General features: G+C 40.9%; 1 protein-coding gene across 1 annotated transcript in view; it reads right to left on the reverse strand.

Moving 5' to 3' along the window:
- The window catches only part of LOC149280873 (cartilage oligomeric matrix protein-like), a 47536-nt gene extending 29101 nt beyond the window's left edge, over window positions 1–18435 (reverse strand). The window contains exons 1-2 of the mRNA XM_089500041.1: window positions 18249–18435; window positions 4548–4633 (exon numbers count right to left, since the gene is read on the reverse strand). Coding sequence (XP_089356167.1) covers window positions 4548–4633; window positions 18249–18435 — 273 coding nt within the window. The remainder of the gene's footprint in view (window positions 1–4547; window positions 4634–18248) is intronic.
- Between the last annotated feature and the right edge of the window lie 255 nt (window positions 18436–18690).

Genomic DNA, 18690 nt, shown 5'->3' on the forward strand with positions numbered 1-18690 from the left:
TTCTTGCTTACGTTTTTGTTTTGTTTTTTTGTGGTTCCTGACAGATACATATATGCATTGATGCAGATTGCACATGCAGCCTATGTAGATGACACTACACAAAATAGGCACACATAACAAATTCCGAAACATGCTAAAAAAAAGGTAAAAAAAAATATAAACGTCCACAAGTATGTCAACCCTTGGACAACCCAAAGGGGACTAGTGCCACGACATGTGAGATATGTGGTTGGTTCCTGGGGTCTGCTTTGCCAACCACCTATGGCATACATGGTTACCACAAATGCTTGAATGGTTAATATTTGAGTTTTTGGTTTTTTTAAAGCTCCCTCTAGAGCTCAGAACCCATTTAAGTTCTTGTGCCTCTTACAGTGGTAATACATTCTTTATTTCTGTCTGCCAGAATTATTATTCTCTTTGGGGGGGGGCAGCACTATAGCTGTTAATGGTAACATTAACAATTACATGAAACAAAAAACAATGATGAGAAAACATAAGAAAATATCCTGGAACTAGAGAGGGCCCTGATCTTGTAAGCTTACAACCTATAAGGAGTATTAGGAGTAGATGAGTATTCTCTATATCACGCTGGATGCTGCTGTTGGCACATGGGAAACAATTACGTATTCATGGACAGTGGCATTTGGACCAGAAGATTTCTAATAAATTACGGTAATACATAATGAATGGTTCCAGATGCCAAAGACCCCCACTCTGGCCACTAATCTTCTGGAGTGAACAACGTTCTCCAGAAAATATGGAAATGTAATGATGAGTCACATTTACCTCATATTCTCCTTTCATACATTCCTGGAAGCGTAACTATGTTGACTTTTTTGTGTCTGAAATTTCCAGCACAGTTGTTAAAATGATTGGTTTAACTTAATATTTATTAACTGGCATATCATCTAATAAATATTTGCTCAGGATATGTGGCAAGGACACATTTGCCTATAGTGGGTTTCTGCCAAGGATTTTTGTTTATACCTGCGTCTTAGATGTGGGTATTTGTTCCTCTCAGAAGCTCCTTTTTTGAAACAATGGACTGGGGGCTTGTTTTAAAAAGATCAGTCTTGCAAGCTGACGTTTCATACCCTACTCTGTGTGGATTCCAATTTCCAAAGTGGCGTCAGCTCCAGGTATTGAAGTGCCATGTGGCAGTTTCTGTCTGACTAAATTCTTCAGTGAACCCAGTTGCACGGGTTTAATGTCCAAATGCCCTATCCTGTATGTATACATGTAAATAAAGTGTATTTCTTTTCTTTCAGTAATGCCTCAATTTCTATTCTCAGGAATCAATGTTTCTCTTCCTCATCAATTTCTTCTACTGTGCCAAGCTAATTGCTTTTTTTGCTTTTATAAAGATGCTGTGTCTTTATGTTATTGAAGAACAAAAATATACGTGGCGGATAATTTTAGTAAACAAAAAATTTTATGCTAAGTAACTAAGTAAGCTATTGTTGTCAACTAATCTTTAATAATAGTCAATTAATTTTATCTTCAACTAAACTTTCCTTCTGTAATTATGTTAAGACCTGACCATAAAGCTGATGAAAGTGTTTCTGTATAAAACACACAGCTTCTTCAGAGTCTCATCACACCAGACAGATGTGGTTCAGTCCTAAAACCTGCTGGTACGGGAGTAAGCAGGATGAGTACCTACAAATTCTGCCTGCCAGTAGCAGGTAGCAGCCAACATAAAGTAGCAGGACATTTGGTCTGGATGCTGGAGAAAACCATACTGTGGGCACAATTCTGACCAAATTAGAATGGTCACTAATGGTTATCAAAATCAAATTGTAACTTTTATAAATTATGACCACTAGAAAGAAAAGTACTGGATCTCTGGATTTCAAGGATGTAAAATGGGCTTAGTTATGTGATTGCCAGGAGGAATACATTCAATAGGTAGACACAGAAGCAGGATGCTTTATTAATGATAAGAAAATATTGTTTCAACGCCAACTTAAACTATATCAAGAGTATCTTGAATATTTGCTTGATTTACTAATACGACTGCTCACCAAAGACAACAGGTTTCTGCTATGGAAGAGCATGAAGGAAGGTCTCAACAGTATGCATAGGTAATGAACATGTATTCAGTCGATAGATTAACTTGTTATGATACTAGTTCATTACAATGATTGAAGCTGACTGCCACCAGGTGACTGCATATTACCAGATTTGGATATTGAACTTTACAGGATCTGTTAATTGTGAATAACATTGTACGTTCACAAACTGTGCCGAATTGTGTTTGCCAACTCTACTCTGAGTTGAGCAAACTTTCCCTGAATTCTTCTTAACTAAGTGAAGAAACATCAATTTCAGCCAAAATGAATGAAAGAGACTACTGTTGGCAGTAAGGACAATATTCCCATTCCAATATAAAGACAGATCACACTCATGGGTGCATTTTATAACAAATACTGTATCTAGTGGCATTCACAATTGAAACTTCATGCATACAAGCATGTTCCATACAGGCGTGGTTTTTGTGCATACTAGCTATATAGGGCAGTTTTTAAAGCAGGGTACAGTGCAAAGTGGATAAAGTTGCCCTGAGGTCTTGCACTTCATAGGGAACCACATCATCTACCTCTCAGCATACATGTCTGGGTTTGTGTGGGATTTCTGGTGTTGGGCTATTGCTTAAAGCAGGGGTCCTCAAACTACGGCCCGCCGGGTGTTTTTGCCTCAGGACATCCATGTGTTCCGAAAGATGCTTTCGAAACACAAGGATGCCTCTGTGAAGTCCCTGCGGCACGCGTTTACTTTAAAAACGCGGGGACCGCCGGGAGCAGGCGTACGCAGCGACGTCACTGACGTCCCATGCGTGCACCCATGGCAACCGAGCGCCGCAATATGCCGGCACATTGCGGCGCTCAGCAGTGAAACAGCCGGCACCAGCAAGCGGCTTTTAAACACTGATGCGGAGGAGAGAGATGGGCGCCTAGCAACCGTTCGGCGCCCCTCGTTCTCCCCCTCATCCAAAAAAAGAAGACAGCCTTTAAAAGCCGCTCGCTGGTGCCTGCTGCTTCACTGCTAGGCGCCGAAATATGATGTCATATTACGGCGCTCAGCAGTGAAGCAACGGGCACCAGCGAGCGGTGCAGGAAGAAAGAAGCATCGTGCTCCCGTCGCTGGACTTCAAGGCGAGGGGGGAGAGGATATATAGTGGGTAAGGGGGGAGAGGATATATAGTGGATAAGGGGGGAGAGGACATATAGTGGCTAGGGGGGAGAGGGTATATTTGTTGATTTAACTTTACTTGTTCTTCATTTTAAATATTGTATTTATTCCCGTTTTGTTTCTTCACTTCAAAATAAGATATATGCAGTGTGCATGGGTATTTGTTCATAGTTTTTTTTTTTTTAACTATAGTCCGGCCCTCCAACAGTCTGAGGGACCGTGAACTGGCCCCCTGTTTAAAAAGTTTGAGGACCCCTGGCTTAAAGGCTTAAGTGTAATGGGGGGGGGAAAGAAGATGCTGTTTGTCCACTCCTGATCTTAAGTTCCTCTTTGGCCGTTATGTTTGGAGTGCTGGACATGAATAACCATGCAGTATGCAGACAGCTTTATTATATATATATATATATAGACATAAATTTATTCAGTATATATAAATAATATATAATATATTGAAATCTTTAAGGTTTTGCCTATCATGGCTAGTCACACATTTATTTTGTTGTTTTTCAGCTAGCTTTCTTCTATTGCAAATAAGCAAACTATATGTGTATAATGTGCTCTTTGCTGGGAGACATTTGAAATTGATCGTATTGTTTGTTTTGTTTCTAGTTCCTTACCGGAGATAATTTGTACAATTCATAATAAATGGCAGTCTACAACTAGTTTATGGAGTAGTTGGATGCAGAGCTGCTGTTAACCTTTTGAGTGCTGGGGGTTGGGTTTTTTTTATTGTGTGTTTGGGGGGGGCAAATATGATGTTACAATACCAGATCACTGTGTGGTAACAGGGATTAGAATTTGCTTTACCAGCGTAACTGACAGTTGATTACACAATAGCTGGGGTTAATTACCTTTTATATTATATATAATCTATATACTATATTAGAATCTGTTTATAAGCAACTCCAATTATATACTATAGTGCACCAGTAACAGTCAAAATACTAATTGCCTGCCTTTTCCAGGAAGTGTGATCAGGATACGGGAGTGAGGAGGTTGCAGAACCAAACTGAAGGTGGTATAGGACCAGTTTCATTCAGAGGCTTACCTACCTTTGAATGTGCAGACAATTATAGAAAACAGGTGAAACAGGAGCAAGGAGTGTGTGGATTTAGAGTATGTACCACACAAACAAGCCTTTCCTGGGGTCAAGTATTGCTCTGGAGGCCTGATGATCAGTTGTTACACTGGAGCCTCTAGGACAAACTTGAAGCACTTGCAGGTTTTGGTGATTATCTTTACCAAGCACTTGTCCTAAAAATAATTATGATTTAGAAACTCTTTAGAATTTTGGAGTTTAGTATTATATTTCCTACAGAAACATACTTCCATTGAAAGCAAGTTATGAGTTTTACCTGTTGCCTCAGGAGATTCCGGACCTCCTTCAACACAAGATTGGTTTCTTTAATCTCCGATAGAATTTGTGGACCCACATCTCCTCCTGAAAGAAAAATGATTAAATATGTAAATATATATTTAATCATCAGCATCCACATTCTTTTTTTCATTTCAAGTCATAATTAAGGGCTTTCTTCACATCCTACACTATAAATACTTTTATAGAAAGCTTTTGGTGAAATATATGGAAAGTGGACATATCAACAAATCTCTTAGGTAGGGAGATGAATGCCATGGACACTCATGCCTCTGACCCTGCCTGTCCCCTCTTCGCCCCAACAAATATACATATAATTGAAAAAACAATAGGTAAAAGTGTACATGCGCTACAACACTCTGTGGGAATCCCACTCTCCCACACTTCAACAAGATAAAAAGACAGGTATTGGTGGTGCAACCCACCAACAGTGAGTGGAGCGAAGTAAATATAAACGTAACTCACCCTCACCCCAATGGGTTATATAGAATAATATAGAATAAATGACATGAAAAAAAAAATAATTATAATAATAGTGCACTCTGTATGATAAAATATAGCAAAAATGTTTTTATATAGCAAACCAACTTGAGGAAGTCCACGGGCGAAACGCGTATTGGAGGCAGGGGCGGGCAATTGCCCCCCAGGCCGCCCTGAATCTAGATTAAACGGCCGCGCGGCCGCCCATTTAAGTGGCCGATTCGGCCACGCCAGGGCCATCTTTAACACCCGCAGCATCCGCAGTAGGCCGGCCGAACTGGCCGGCACACCGAAATGCCATTGCAGCCGATGTGGCTGTGACTCTTAAAGCGGCCGTAAGACACGCTAGCCGCTTTAAAATCATTAAGCGGCCGTAAAACACGCTGGCCGCTTTAAAATCATTAAGCGGCCAGCGTGCCTGCACAGTGCCGCCCAGTGTCCTGTGTGACTCCGCCCCCTTGAGCGGCACGTCACATCGTCAATGTGATGGGCCCGCTCAAGGGGGCGGAGTCACACGGAACAGCTCCTCGTGACAGGTAGAAAAGTACGTTGGAGCACAGCAGCAGTGAAGGATGGCAGCAAAAACGTAAGTATTAAAAATATTTAAAAAATAGTTGGGGTAAGAGGCGGAAAGGGAGCCATATTCAAAGGGGGGGCTGCATTGTGACAACAATTAAATGCAAAATGGGGGTGGCTAGGGTGTATAAGTACACAACAGGGTGGTTGGGGCACCACATAAATCAATACACAAAGGTGGGGGTGGGGGCTGGGTTCAATATACATGGGTCAGTCATTAACAATGCAAAGGGGAGCATCAATACACAAGGGAGGGGGCTGGCTGGGGACATCACATAAATCCATACACAAGGGTGTTGGGGCATAATGTACAAAGGGGGCTGGCTGTAGGCACAAATCCACATGGGGCAATACACAAGGGACATAATGTACAAAGGGGTCTGGCTGGGGAAACAAATCCACATGGGGCAATACACAAGGGTGTGGGGGGAAATACATTAAAACCAAAGGGGGGGGCTGACTGGGGCATCAATACACAAGGGGGAAAAACAAACAAACAACAAACCAGTGTGGAAAGCATTTTGGATGTGGGTGTCAGTGTCGCAGAGCCTGTCCTGGTGTGTGTGTGTTTGGATATCGGTGTGGCAGAACCTGTCCTGGTGTCTGTGTGATTGGCTGTCTGTGTGGCAGAGCCTGTCCTGGTGTGTGTGTGTGTGTGTGTGTGTGTGTGTTTGGGTGTCGGTGTGGCAGAGCTTGTCCTGGTGTGTGTTTGGATGTTGATGTGGCAGAGCCTGTCCTGGTGTCTGTGTGTTTGGCTGTCTGTGTGGCAGGGCCTGTCATGGTGTGTGTGTGTTTGGGTGTCAGCGTGGCAGAGCCTGTCCTGGTGTGTGTGTCTGGGTGTCGGTGTGGCAGAGCCTGCCCTGGTGTGTGTGTGTTTGGGTGTCGGTGTAGCAGAGCCTGTCCTGGTGTGTGTGTGTTTGGGTGTCAGTGTTGCAGAGCTTGTACTGGTGTGTGTGTTTGGGTATCGGTGTTGCAGAGCTTGTACTGGTGTCAGGGCAGGCTGTTTGGGGACAAAATGGGCTCACTCTGGGCTGTTTGGGAACAAAGTTGGCTCACTCTGGACTGTTATTTGTTAATGTTATCTTGGTGCTGGTCGGGTTCTATGTGGGCAGTGTGGACACCAGGGCTGGCTTTGGGGGTGTGCATCCTGTGATCTATGCCTGTAATTTAGGGGGTTTTAGCTATACCTTTAATGCTTAGTTGTTATGTGATTTCCAGTTGATCTGTACCTGCAAAGCTGGGTTTGTGTATTATTCTGCTATGCTATGTTTCCATACATTATTTATGTATACCTGCAAATATTTCTTATTCAGTTGATCTATACATGCACGTGCTGTTTACATGTGTTGTTTATTTGATCTATACCTGAACTACCGGGAGTAAGTAAAACAGAGGTGTGGCTTAGTGAATGAGGGACAAAGGGACTCCCAAGGAAATGCCTAGGGCCCAATTTTTCCATATTTAAATTTTATTTTGTTACAAAGATTAGCTGTTTTTTAATGTATTAAACATAATCTTTTTTACTCCCAGTCCCATCACATTACATCAATATGCGTTAGAAAATTCAGTGGCGCAACAGGCCACTTGACTAGACTTGCCCCCCAGGCCTTAGGCTGCCAGCCCTCCCCTGATTGGAGGATTCACAGAGACACTTAAATAGAGTATATTTTATGATAGTGTTGTTATTTATGTAATAAAGTATTTATTCTACATTTTACATCACTTTTTATATTATATTTATATACATATACTCCATACACTCTGCTGTCCATCACCTTAAAGAGGGAGTACTGCCCTAAGTCAGTACAGTGTTCTTTATCCCTGGAGCCAGGTTACAGGCTCTAGGCAAGGTGAGAGGCTAACTGTAGCCACCTGTTTCTGGTCCATTTTGGATGTGTTGCAATACTGCTCTATGTGATTTTATCCATTTGTAGATATCTCCATTCAAATACAGTTGGGTGTGTGATCCCTAATCACACCAGGCATTGATGATTTGAGTCAGTCTTTGTCTGACTCATCAGAATGTGAGTTTTTTTATACATTTTTAAAAACATTTTTGCTATATTTTATCATACAGAGTGCACTATTATTATTATTATTATAATTTTTTTTTCATGTCATTTATTCTATATAACCCATTGGGGTGAGGGTGAGTTACGTTTATATTTACTTCTGTCGCTCCGCTCACTGTTGGTGGGTTGCAACACCAATACCTGTCTTTTTAAATATACATATAAGTCTGTAATGATATAGCCAATGTTATAGTCTTTATGTTATAATATTTTATAATTGATGGTTCTACCTGGTATAGACAAACCTTTGTGTTAGATTTTTGTAGGACCACTGGTATAACCATGGACAAGAAGTATTTATATCAACTCTAAGGTCAGCACCTGCTATTTGCTACACTTGTCAGACTGTTATAATACATAATGTCATATTGCTGGTAATCTACTGAGAGTGCTTTCAAATAGGCAGCAATTTCACGCTATACAGCAAATGTAACCTGTAATTTAGTTATCAAGATAATTGCCACTCTGGCATTGCTCCTACAGTTCTCTTTTCTGCTGTTACTGTGGTTATTTAAGAATTTCCTCTAGAGCATGGTTTGCTCTGAACTTTTCCATCCATTATACATCTTTTTGTGCATCATTATTCAAGAAGAACCACTTTTCAATTCAATTAGAGTTTTAAAATAAAAACTGTAAATTTTAAGTCACATCCTATTAAAAATAGTTTGATTTTATGTCAGGGTATTATAATTAACCCCTAAAACAATGTGAATGTATGAAAAATTTCAGGAAACATGCCCTGTGGTGATTTGAGAAGAGCATCGATATACTGTATAATGTACAATCAGGTCCAAAAATATTTGGACAGTGACAAAAATGTCCCAATATTTATTGACCTGATTGTCCATAAATTGCCTGGGACAGTCCTGCAATGGGAAAACGCATTGTCCCGAAATGAGAGCTCTCGGGTGGTGCTTTACGTTGAAAATTATTGAGTGGATGGGGACAATTCGTTCTAAGATGGACATCAATTTCAGTTTACAACCATCTGAAAAACAATTGAGCCCACACATTCAATAATCTTCATGGGCGGCGCTGGCGCAAAACCAACAAAATGACAGGCTGTGTGGAGGAACCGTGCGATGCTCAGCAAGGTAAGCTGGCAAACTGGGGACAGTTGGCACTGGGAAGCTTTGAATCACTCCCATCACTCTCACGGATTTACTAATGCTTTCTCACTCTCCTGTCCTCAATTCACTTTTCCTCCTTCACTTTGTCCCATTTGTTCTTCCTCTTGGCTCTTCATATTCTGTCTCCCTCCGGTGCGGTGGGCGTTGTGTCAGTGTTGCCGGTACGCATCAGAAGGGAGCAGCATTGGAGGTCTCCCGCTCCTTTGATTGATTTTAAGCCGGTTAGATTGTAGTCTGTCTCTGGAGGGGTGAACACCCGATGCTGGCCTGGTGGCACGCCCTGATGAGTAGCACTCGGGGCTGACCACGCCCTCTGCCCTCCCTCGATACACTACTGGATCACCCTAGCAACCACAATGGATTTGAAATGAATCAATCAAGATGTGATTGAAGTAAAGACTTTCAGCTTTAATATAAGGGGTTTAGGTATAAACTGTTAAAAATTACAGCATACACAGTTGCACCATTTCTAGGGGCTCAAGAATAGTTGGTTGAAAATAATTTGCAGTTAATGACTGCCTGATGTCTGAAACCCATGGACATCAATTTCTGGGTTTTCTCCATAGTAATGCTTTCCATGTCTTTAATACTGCTGTCTTAAGTTGTTTTTTGTGGGTCATTCTACCTTCAGTTTTGTCTTTAGCAAGTAAAACGCGTGTTCTTTGCCTCCAAAAGCTCTTTGGTTGCTGTTTCAGTATTTTTGGGGTCATTGTCCATCTGTATTGTGAAGTGCCATCCTATTGGTTTTGTAGCATCTAGCTAAAGCTGAGCTAATAGTATAGCTCTATACACTTTGGAAATCATTTTGCAACTTTTGTTTTTATATATATATATATATATATATATATACCGGTATATTATCAATAAACACTAGTGACCCAGTTCTATTGGCAGGCATACATGCCCATGCCAAAACACTGCCTCCAACACGTTTCACAGATAATGCGGCATGCTCAGGGCCGGGCCAGTACTGCTGCTTGGGTCCAACGAGGAAATGTTGCCCCCCCCCCAACAGAACCATGCCTACATTAATTATGTTATATTATGATTAATAAACTTGCTCTCTTATACTCTCTCACATTCTCAATTGAGCTCTCATTTATCAATGCCTTCCTACCTTCTCTGCCTACTGCTTCTGTGTCCCTGTCTCCTTTCCCATAGCTCTGCTTCTTATCTTGCCTCTTCTTTCTTTGTCGGCTTCTCCCCATGTCTTCTATGTGAACCTGAACTCCCAGATCCTATATTTTGGCACCCTTTCTTGCACCACAGTAACTCTCGTACACACTGGCACACATTTTTACATACACTCTCACATTTGCACAGACTTACACACTCACATCAACACACATGCACACACTCACTTATACCTCACACTCATATTAACATACAGTATCTCACAAAAGTGAGTACACCCCCTCACATTTTTGTAAATATTTTATTATATATTTTCATGTGACAACACTAAAGAAATGACACTCTGCTACAATGCAAATTAGTGAGTGTACAGCCTGTATAATAGTGTAAATTTGCTGTCCCTTCAAAATAACTCAACACACAGCCATTAATGTCTAAACCTTGGCAATAAAAGTGAGAACACCCATAAGTGGAATCCATGCTCACACACAAACATCCACGCTAACACTTTTACCCATACGCATTCATGCTCACATACACATCCATGCATGCATACTTGCATACTGCTCATTGCCTTACCTCAACCACAGCTTTTCCTCTGGCTGTGAGCAGCCTTGCATTTAACCATAGGGGCACTTAACCTCATGTTACATGTCCCCTGCTTCGTTCCCGCCTCCCTGATCCTTCCCATGGTACGTCACTGCTCCTGATGCACCTCTGCAAAACAAAGCACTTCCAAGCACACCCTCTCTTCTGTTTAGGGAGAGGGTGTCATTGTGGCTCTGCCTTTCTGTGTGCATGAGAGGCCAGGTAGATAGATTCACAGAGAAAAAGAGGTGAAGGCTCCATGAATCTATTTGAAAACAACATGTTTTGGCCCCTGCTGAAGTGCCGCCTGGGTCCCATGGACCCACCGGGACTTGGTATGCTTGAGCTTGTGAGCAGTTCCCATCTCCTCCTCTCATTCTGGTATAAGTTGATCTTAGTTCATCTGTCCAAAGAATATTCTTCTAGAACTAGAATTTTTATATGTTTTCTGCCCATTGTATTCTTGAGGCTTACAAGTGCTTTGTGCCTTGTGGAAAACCCTCTGTATTTACTTTCATGATGTCGTCTCTTGATTGTAGATTTTGACAATGATACACCTACTTCTTGGAAAGTGTAGTGGACATGGTAAGATTTTGTGAAGGGGTTTTCCTTCACCAATTAAATAATTCTGCAATCATCCACTACAGTTCTCTTATGTGGTCATAAATCCATTGTGATGGTGTGCAAAGCCAAAATTATGAAAATTGTGTCACTATTCAAATATTTATGGACCAGACTGAATGTGCATGTCTGCCATTCAGCCCATCCATACCAATTACCAGTGTTTGGTCATCCCATCCACACATTCATGAGAAGAGTTTACACATATACTTTCGTTGATATCATTTAATCTTAAGGATAAGACCAATAATGGCATTTAGACACATGTACACTACTCATCAGGTGCTAGAAAGGGAGTTTACAGGTGAGATAAATATTTCAACTTTCTGACTTTATTGCATTATGAAAGAGCCACCCAAGTAAGCTGATCCTGCTGGAAGGGTTGAGCTGATCCTGCATTATGAATTATGACAGCCTACACCCTTCCCTCTTAGCAGAAGCAAGCATTCCTGGTACACTGTCACCATATGAATGCCCAATCCCATCGGAAAGTCTCAGGAGGTAAGATCCCTGAGGATCTGTCCAGACACTGCTGGGGTCTCTGATTGCTCCCCATGCTGGTGATCACACCCATTGTGATCTGCAATGCAGATTTATGGAGCTGTGTGTTTTGATCAGAATGTAATCAGCACAGAAGCAAACAAAGAGAAAAGAAAAAGGAGAGTTATGAGGTATAAGAGACATCCCTAAAGGAAAGAAGATAAAAAAAATAAAACATATTTTTGAAAAAGTGCTCCAATCTCCTACCACTACATTAAAAAAAAACCTTTACTACCCCTCAACACTCTAAGCTTGTTTTATTTAAAGTACATCTGTTATTGACAGGGGAGGGCTGGCACATTCTGTAGTAGCAGCCACATTTTTTTTGTAGGGTTATATAACATTGCGTTACCTCACTGTGCTCCTGAATAATTTTTTATCAGCCAGCCGTAGTCATTAAAAAGTGACAATGTGTAGATGGTCACCCATCATGTATCATCTTTGCATTTACTCATTCACACAAATCATTAACACATTCATTAATGCAGTCTCACAAATCATTCAAGCAATTCATCCACACATGAATTCATTCATTCTCATACGCATTCACACTACCCCCTCTCCCCATCTTATCTGCCCCTTCTCACTATGTACCCCCTCTCACTATCTATCCCCTCTCCCCATTTCTCACTATCTAACCCCCCTCTGCCCCTTCTCACTGCACCCCCCTCCCTCACCCTACTTACCTTGTTGCCGGAGTAAGCAGCAACTGCGGCCGGGCCCGCGGCAGGACCGGACTGACTGGGCCTATGCGGCCTCTACGGCCGCATTAACGCAGGGCATAAGGGGCACCTGCCCCTTAAGCCCGCCGCAAATGCGACCGGGTCCGCCAATCTAAGGGGCCGGGAAGCCCCTCTTCGGGGTCTGCGGCCGCACAGGGCTTACATTAAAACATTGGTAGTTTTTTTTTAACTTTATTTAACATCCTCCATGTTAAATAAAGTTAACAAAAACTTTATTTAACATGGAGGATGTTAAATAAAGTTAAAAAAAAACAAGGAAACCCCGATGTTTTAATTTAAACCCTGTGCGGCCGCACACCCTTAGAGTGGCGGACCCGGTCGCAGTTGCGGTGGGCTTAAGGGGCAGGTGCCCCTTATGCCCTGCGTTAATGCGGCCGTAGAGGCAGCATAGGCCCAGTCAGTTCAGTCCTGAATGGGCCTATTTTAAGGTAGGGGCCTGGAGCTGCAGCTCCATCAGCCCCTAAGTCAATCCGGCCCTGCCGTGGCACGGCCCACCGGGCAAACACCCGGTTTGCCCGATGGCCAGTCCGGGCCTGATGGTCACTTTTCAACCTGTATATTGGGTATGGGTGGTAAGCCCCAGCAGCACAAAAACAGAAACAGCAGCATTCCTTTGTCTCTGGAGAACATTCAGATTAAATTTAATTCATTGTTTAATAGAAATAATTATTAGCTTGATGTTTGAAAGACCTGCCATTAGCACATTTGCATTATTAGACAAAATGATTATAGCTCAGCTGTGGGTGGTTTTCTTACAATACCATTTAAAGCAAACTGGAAACTGGATTTCAACTTCAGTATGTAATTTGGGGTTTGAGGCAGTTGGCAGAAGTTAAATGTCTGAACTGTGAATCTTTGTGGGTGTCACTGTTTTTGGGGGGGGTTACATCAAAAGCACAGAGTTGGGACTTTTTAAAGGTGTGTATGGAAAAAATGTGCGGTGCCAAAACTCTCTCTTTAAAAGTATTGGCTGCATCTAAAACAAGGAGAATTTCTGTGTAAAACAGAAATAGATGTAAAAACATATTTCTAAATAGAACATTTGTCAGAATGGATGTATCTGGACATGCATCAGCTAAAATATTTCATTTTTAACGTTATTATCTGTCAGAGGATAACTGTGTTTTATTATATATTTTAATTTATGTGTTGATATTTTATGAAATTATGCAGTAAGGGAGTGATACTCACGGCTTTATAATATATTTTTGTATGAAAGGTTAAGCAGTAATAGACTTGTACATTCGGAACCGTACAAATTGCAAATTTACCAAACTTTGTTAAATTCAAGGATTTGTGCAAAGCCCCAAAAATGAGGCCAGACCCCCAACAAATCGGACGAAAACTAAGTAAAAAGCTCACAATTTTTGTCCAAAATTCACAGGTTCACATTCACTAACACAGACGCACACTTTCATTCTCGTTCACTCTCTCTCTCATGCTCTCTTAACATTTCCCTATCTTCCACTTCCCCATCTTCTTCTGCATCATCTATCTCCTATTTTCTCCTTTCAGTTCACATGAGGGCCAAATGACAGTGCTTGCGGTGACTTCTTCTCCCTAAATAGGAGTTTCCTTGGTCCTTCTTTATACATAGTTGTTTAATGATTGTTACGAGACACGTATAGTTTGTTGATATTTTGTGGGAAAAGAGTGCACATTTTGATGTGAGAACATATGTGTCATATTTTGGATACATGGATTTTTGTATTTTTCTTTTTTTAAATTCAAATAAATATGTAACTATGAAAGTAAAATCTGGATAGTTGACAATCATATTGTTAGGCCACCACAGCTGTAAAGCGTTGCAAGAGAAAATCAGTTAAGGGGTTAGAGAAAGCATATGTTGTACCAGATCAGAACTTTTGCACTTTGAAATGTTACTGTTCCCCAATGTTTGGTATGCACAGTATTCCCTTTCGTGAAAACACAACTGAGCCTGGCTGGCTGGCTAGACTTTTAGAAACTGTGAGAGTCCATGCTTATGATTTGGACTTTAGGCTGTGGAATACCATGGATAGAGAAATTGCTCATAGTTGGTCCTATTAGTCAATGGTGAATGAGGGGATGCGTAGTTTTCTCAATAAATACTGTGTTGTCAAGGTCTAGAATAAGTTAAACTTTATATTTTGTGTCTGAGTAGTTATTCATATGAATTAGTCATTTTTTGTGAGAAATATGGCCTTAAATCAAAGGAACAGTAAACACATGTTTTTGAAAAACATGAATACACAGCACAATATGAACACAATCATTTTTGTTATTGTAAAACATGCAGGTATTGCGCTTTGTCAAATAGTTTTAAAGATGTTTCTACACTGTAATCTCACATGACCTTAGCACCTTCTAATTTATACTTATATTAAGTCTCATCCTTTCAATACTGCTATTTAATATTGCGGTGCTATAAATAAAATATTACAATACAAATTATATTTGCATGTTTTTGTTTTTTTAAATAAAATAAAAAATATCACCATTTGGTTGATTGATGTCTACTAAAATAAAAACTATACAGTACACAACAAGAGTTAGGGGTGCACATAGAAATTTTAAGTTGTGTACCCATAAATGCCCTTTCGTACAAAAAAACAACCCAGTTATTGTTTAAAATGCTATGTAAAATTACATAAAAGGAACATAACTTTTACCTAATTAAAACATATCCTAAGGATATGTGTATCCATTTTTATTTATGATTTTTATATTATATTTTAAGGTATACAATTTTACCCACTTCATTCACACCACTATTTAAATTAATTCATAGTTGCTACCTACCTCTCCCAGATAATAGTTGGCATGATCCATAGAAGGTAGTGGAACTAATGAGAAGAAGCACTAATGAAAGCATGGTGTGATGTTCCTGCTGCAGAGGCTTCTGAGGCTTCTGCTTAATTCCTGCTTCCTTCTGTTTATAAAGTTTTGTTCATTCCTATGATGAAGTTATTTTCTTGGATTGAACTCAGGTTTGGCTACATTGCCTTAAACCACAAATCCAACCTCCTACTTTTTTCTCTTAGCTTGGTGTTAAACTTTAAACTTTTTCCAAAGAGTGGTGTGTAGAAGTTCATTTTAGTGTCTGTCAACACAATTCCTAGGGCTCATGTCATTATGTAATGACACAATTTTCATTTCATTTATATAAAAAGGTTCATATAATTTACATATTTATTTGAAAATTTAGCATTTACTTTAACACAACTAATTTGTACATAGTCCAAATAAATAGAGTACTAACAACAGGTTGTAAGGAACTCATCTACTAGGTGCTATTGGTACAATCTACCATTGCTAGACTGCTACTGTCTAAAGAGAGCTATAATAATATTGGATCATTGATAAAGGGATAGATTCCCAAAACATTTGTGCTGTAGAAGCTCTGCTTAGTAACAGATGAAGGTTAGGTGGGGCTCGCTTTAGTATCATTATATATACATACACCATGTGCTAGCAAGCCATTGACCGCTCAATATGGACCAATTACTACATTGGCTTTTTCACAGTTCCTTTGTATTCACCCATAGCAAATCATAGCAGAATTCATCCTTTGAGGGGGGGGGGCGGTGCGGTGCGGGTGGTCAGTCATTCAAACCAAGTTTTTTCAAACCTACATGACAGGTAACTGAATGTCCACACAAAAGCAAGCAGTCATCAGGCAAATAAATCTTTACATGTGTCATGGAAGCAGCTTCTCTCCTTGTGTTGCTACACTATTATACGGAGATACACAAAGGTATAATGCACATACAAGTATAAACATACATAGACATTATTATTTATTATTTTATATAGTGCTGTCATATTCCCCAGCGGTGTACAGCAGGTAAACAAGATGTAACAAGTAACGCATAATAAAACAATTTGACGTACAAAAAGTTCAACAAGCTTTCTTACAGCGATATCCACACATGAGTATGTGTTATTTAAAAAGGTATATAAGTGTGTGTATGTATAATGTATGTACTAGCGCTATATTAGTGACTGGGAGAGCAGGTGTTTTAGACATCAAGCCTACTCGACATGCAGAAAGAGGTAATAAATGAAACAAATTAGGGGTGCTAGATTAATTTCTCTTTATCACCATTCCTCATCTGCTGCCCCTCTTTACCAATCACTCCACTGGCTTCATAGTTTCAAGTATGCAAATTCAAACTCCTAGCATCGGTGGGCGTTCTCACTGATGTCAGAGTCGGTCCTGCTGTTATGAGGGGCGGTCCTGCTGATGTTTGGGGCGGTCCCACTGATGGCAGCGGGAAACACCCCCATTTACAGGGAAAATGGGCGGGGAGTGGGGCATGTCAAGACCCCTCTCCTGCGACCCGGAGGATTCGGGTCTTGACCCAGAGAACCGGAGAAGCGGTGCTCATGACACTCTGAGCCAGCATCCTGTCTAAGCCTTCTGAACAATCAACAACCTCAACAGATTATCCTGACTCGACCAACTCATTCTCATCCAAGAAGGCATCTCCTGGTGTTTTACCTCCCCTGAACCACCAACTAGATTGTAAGCTTGGACGAGCAGAGCCCTCTTCTCCTTTTGTACTAGTTTGTTATTGTTTGGGATTTTAAATGTATTCTACCGACTCTGATTGTAAAGCGCTACTGAATCTGCTGGTGCTATATAAATAAATGTAATGCAATGTAATGGGTGGTCAACAACAGCATAATATCAAAGCACCAAGTGTGTACCATCAAGCCTCCTTAGAGCAGAAACAGTAAATGCCTGGCGGTTCCTAAAAATGGCTATAGCCATCAAAATCAGTAAGGGTAACACGATGATAAAAAAAGGTCTTCTTTCACTTAAAGGGTTCAATAATTTGATAGAAGCTATACTAAAGTCATATACATTCATTGGGCAGTTTTGCTGTAAAACATGTACACTGGGCACCATTATAAACCCTTTTCCATTGAGCTGCACATTTTTTTGGCTGTTAGGGGAACTTCTTTAAAGCATAGCTTAAATCTGTTAATATAACACTTATATGAATGAAAGAGAGAGAACTGTTTCTCTCTAGGTCAAACAGAGCACAGCTTGTTCAGAAAGGATGAGATCATTTTATCCACTTATTTTCTTTGGATGGATATTTGACCATCGTTTACCAGTGTTGATATGTTACCCTCCTACGCTGCACAGTTTTAAAGTTTCTTTTAATAAATATTTTATGTGATTAAACCCCTTTTTTCATACCAATGTATATATCATAGTAGTAAAAAGTCAATGTTCTGTTGATACTTAAAGGAAAAGTAATAACTGATTAAATCTGTTTTTAATAACCCCCCGCTTAGAGAAATTTTAACGATGAACTAAATGTCTTAGGAAAAAGCTCAGAATCAGGAAATGCAGTACATGAGTATGGATGTGTCTGAATAATTGAGTGTGACCATGGATGTGTAAGTGTTTGTATGAGAGCATGATAGTGTATGTTTGTGAGCGTGTGTGTGTGTGTGTGTGTGTGAGCATGGATGTGTAAGTGCAGGTGAGCAAGAGTGTGTATGTGTAAGTGCATGTGAACATGAATATGTAAGTGTGTAACCATGGGTATGTAAGGGTTTGCGTGTGAGCATTGATGTGTATGTATGTGAGGTGTAAGTGTGTGCGTTGGTAAGTATATGGTACCTATGTTGACATGAGCGTGACAATAAGTGTAGAAATATGTGACAGTATGTATGGCAGTTACTGGGCTGGCAAGCAGACAAAGAAGACAGAATAGGAAGCAAGAAAAGTGGAGCTGGGGGAAAGGAAGACATTGAGAGAGTGGGAATGAGTGTGTCAGGTCCCCGCCGCAGTACTCACCTTGGTCCCACGCCGCGTCCTCCTTCTGACCCACACCGCCGATATGGCGACGTACGAAGAGGGGTCCGACGTGGCAGAACTGCTCACTCCTCGCCGTTGACGATGCCGCGGTCTTCTTCCCGGCCTGGTGATCTTCAGGACGGCCGGAACACAACTGCAGGGCCGTCCCAACAGAAACGGAGAACATGTTCCGTCTCTCGCACGCCCTCTAGTGGCGCGCGCGCATACAACTCCTTTTCTTAAAGGCACAGTCACAATATTCCCAGGTGTATAGAATCAGGTTAATCTGGACATCAGAGGGAGTATCCCTTCCTCCTTCCTATAAATCTGTGCCGTTTAGTTCATTCATTGCTCAGATATACTGTGCTCTCTACGTATATACGTCAGTGCTCCCTTATCATTGTTTCCTTATCGTGTCTGAACCTTCGCTGCCTGAACCGAC

Source organism: Sceloporus occidentalis, unplaced genomic scaffold (assembly GCF_023333645.1).
Source record: "Sceloporus occidentalis isolate IW3139 unplaced genomic scaffold, rSceOcc1.0.p SCAF_145, whole genome shotgun sequence".
NCBI classification, from domain to species: Eukaryota; Metazoa; Chordata; class Lepidosauria; order Squamata; family Phrynosomatidae; genus Sceloporus; species Sceloporus occidentalis.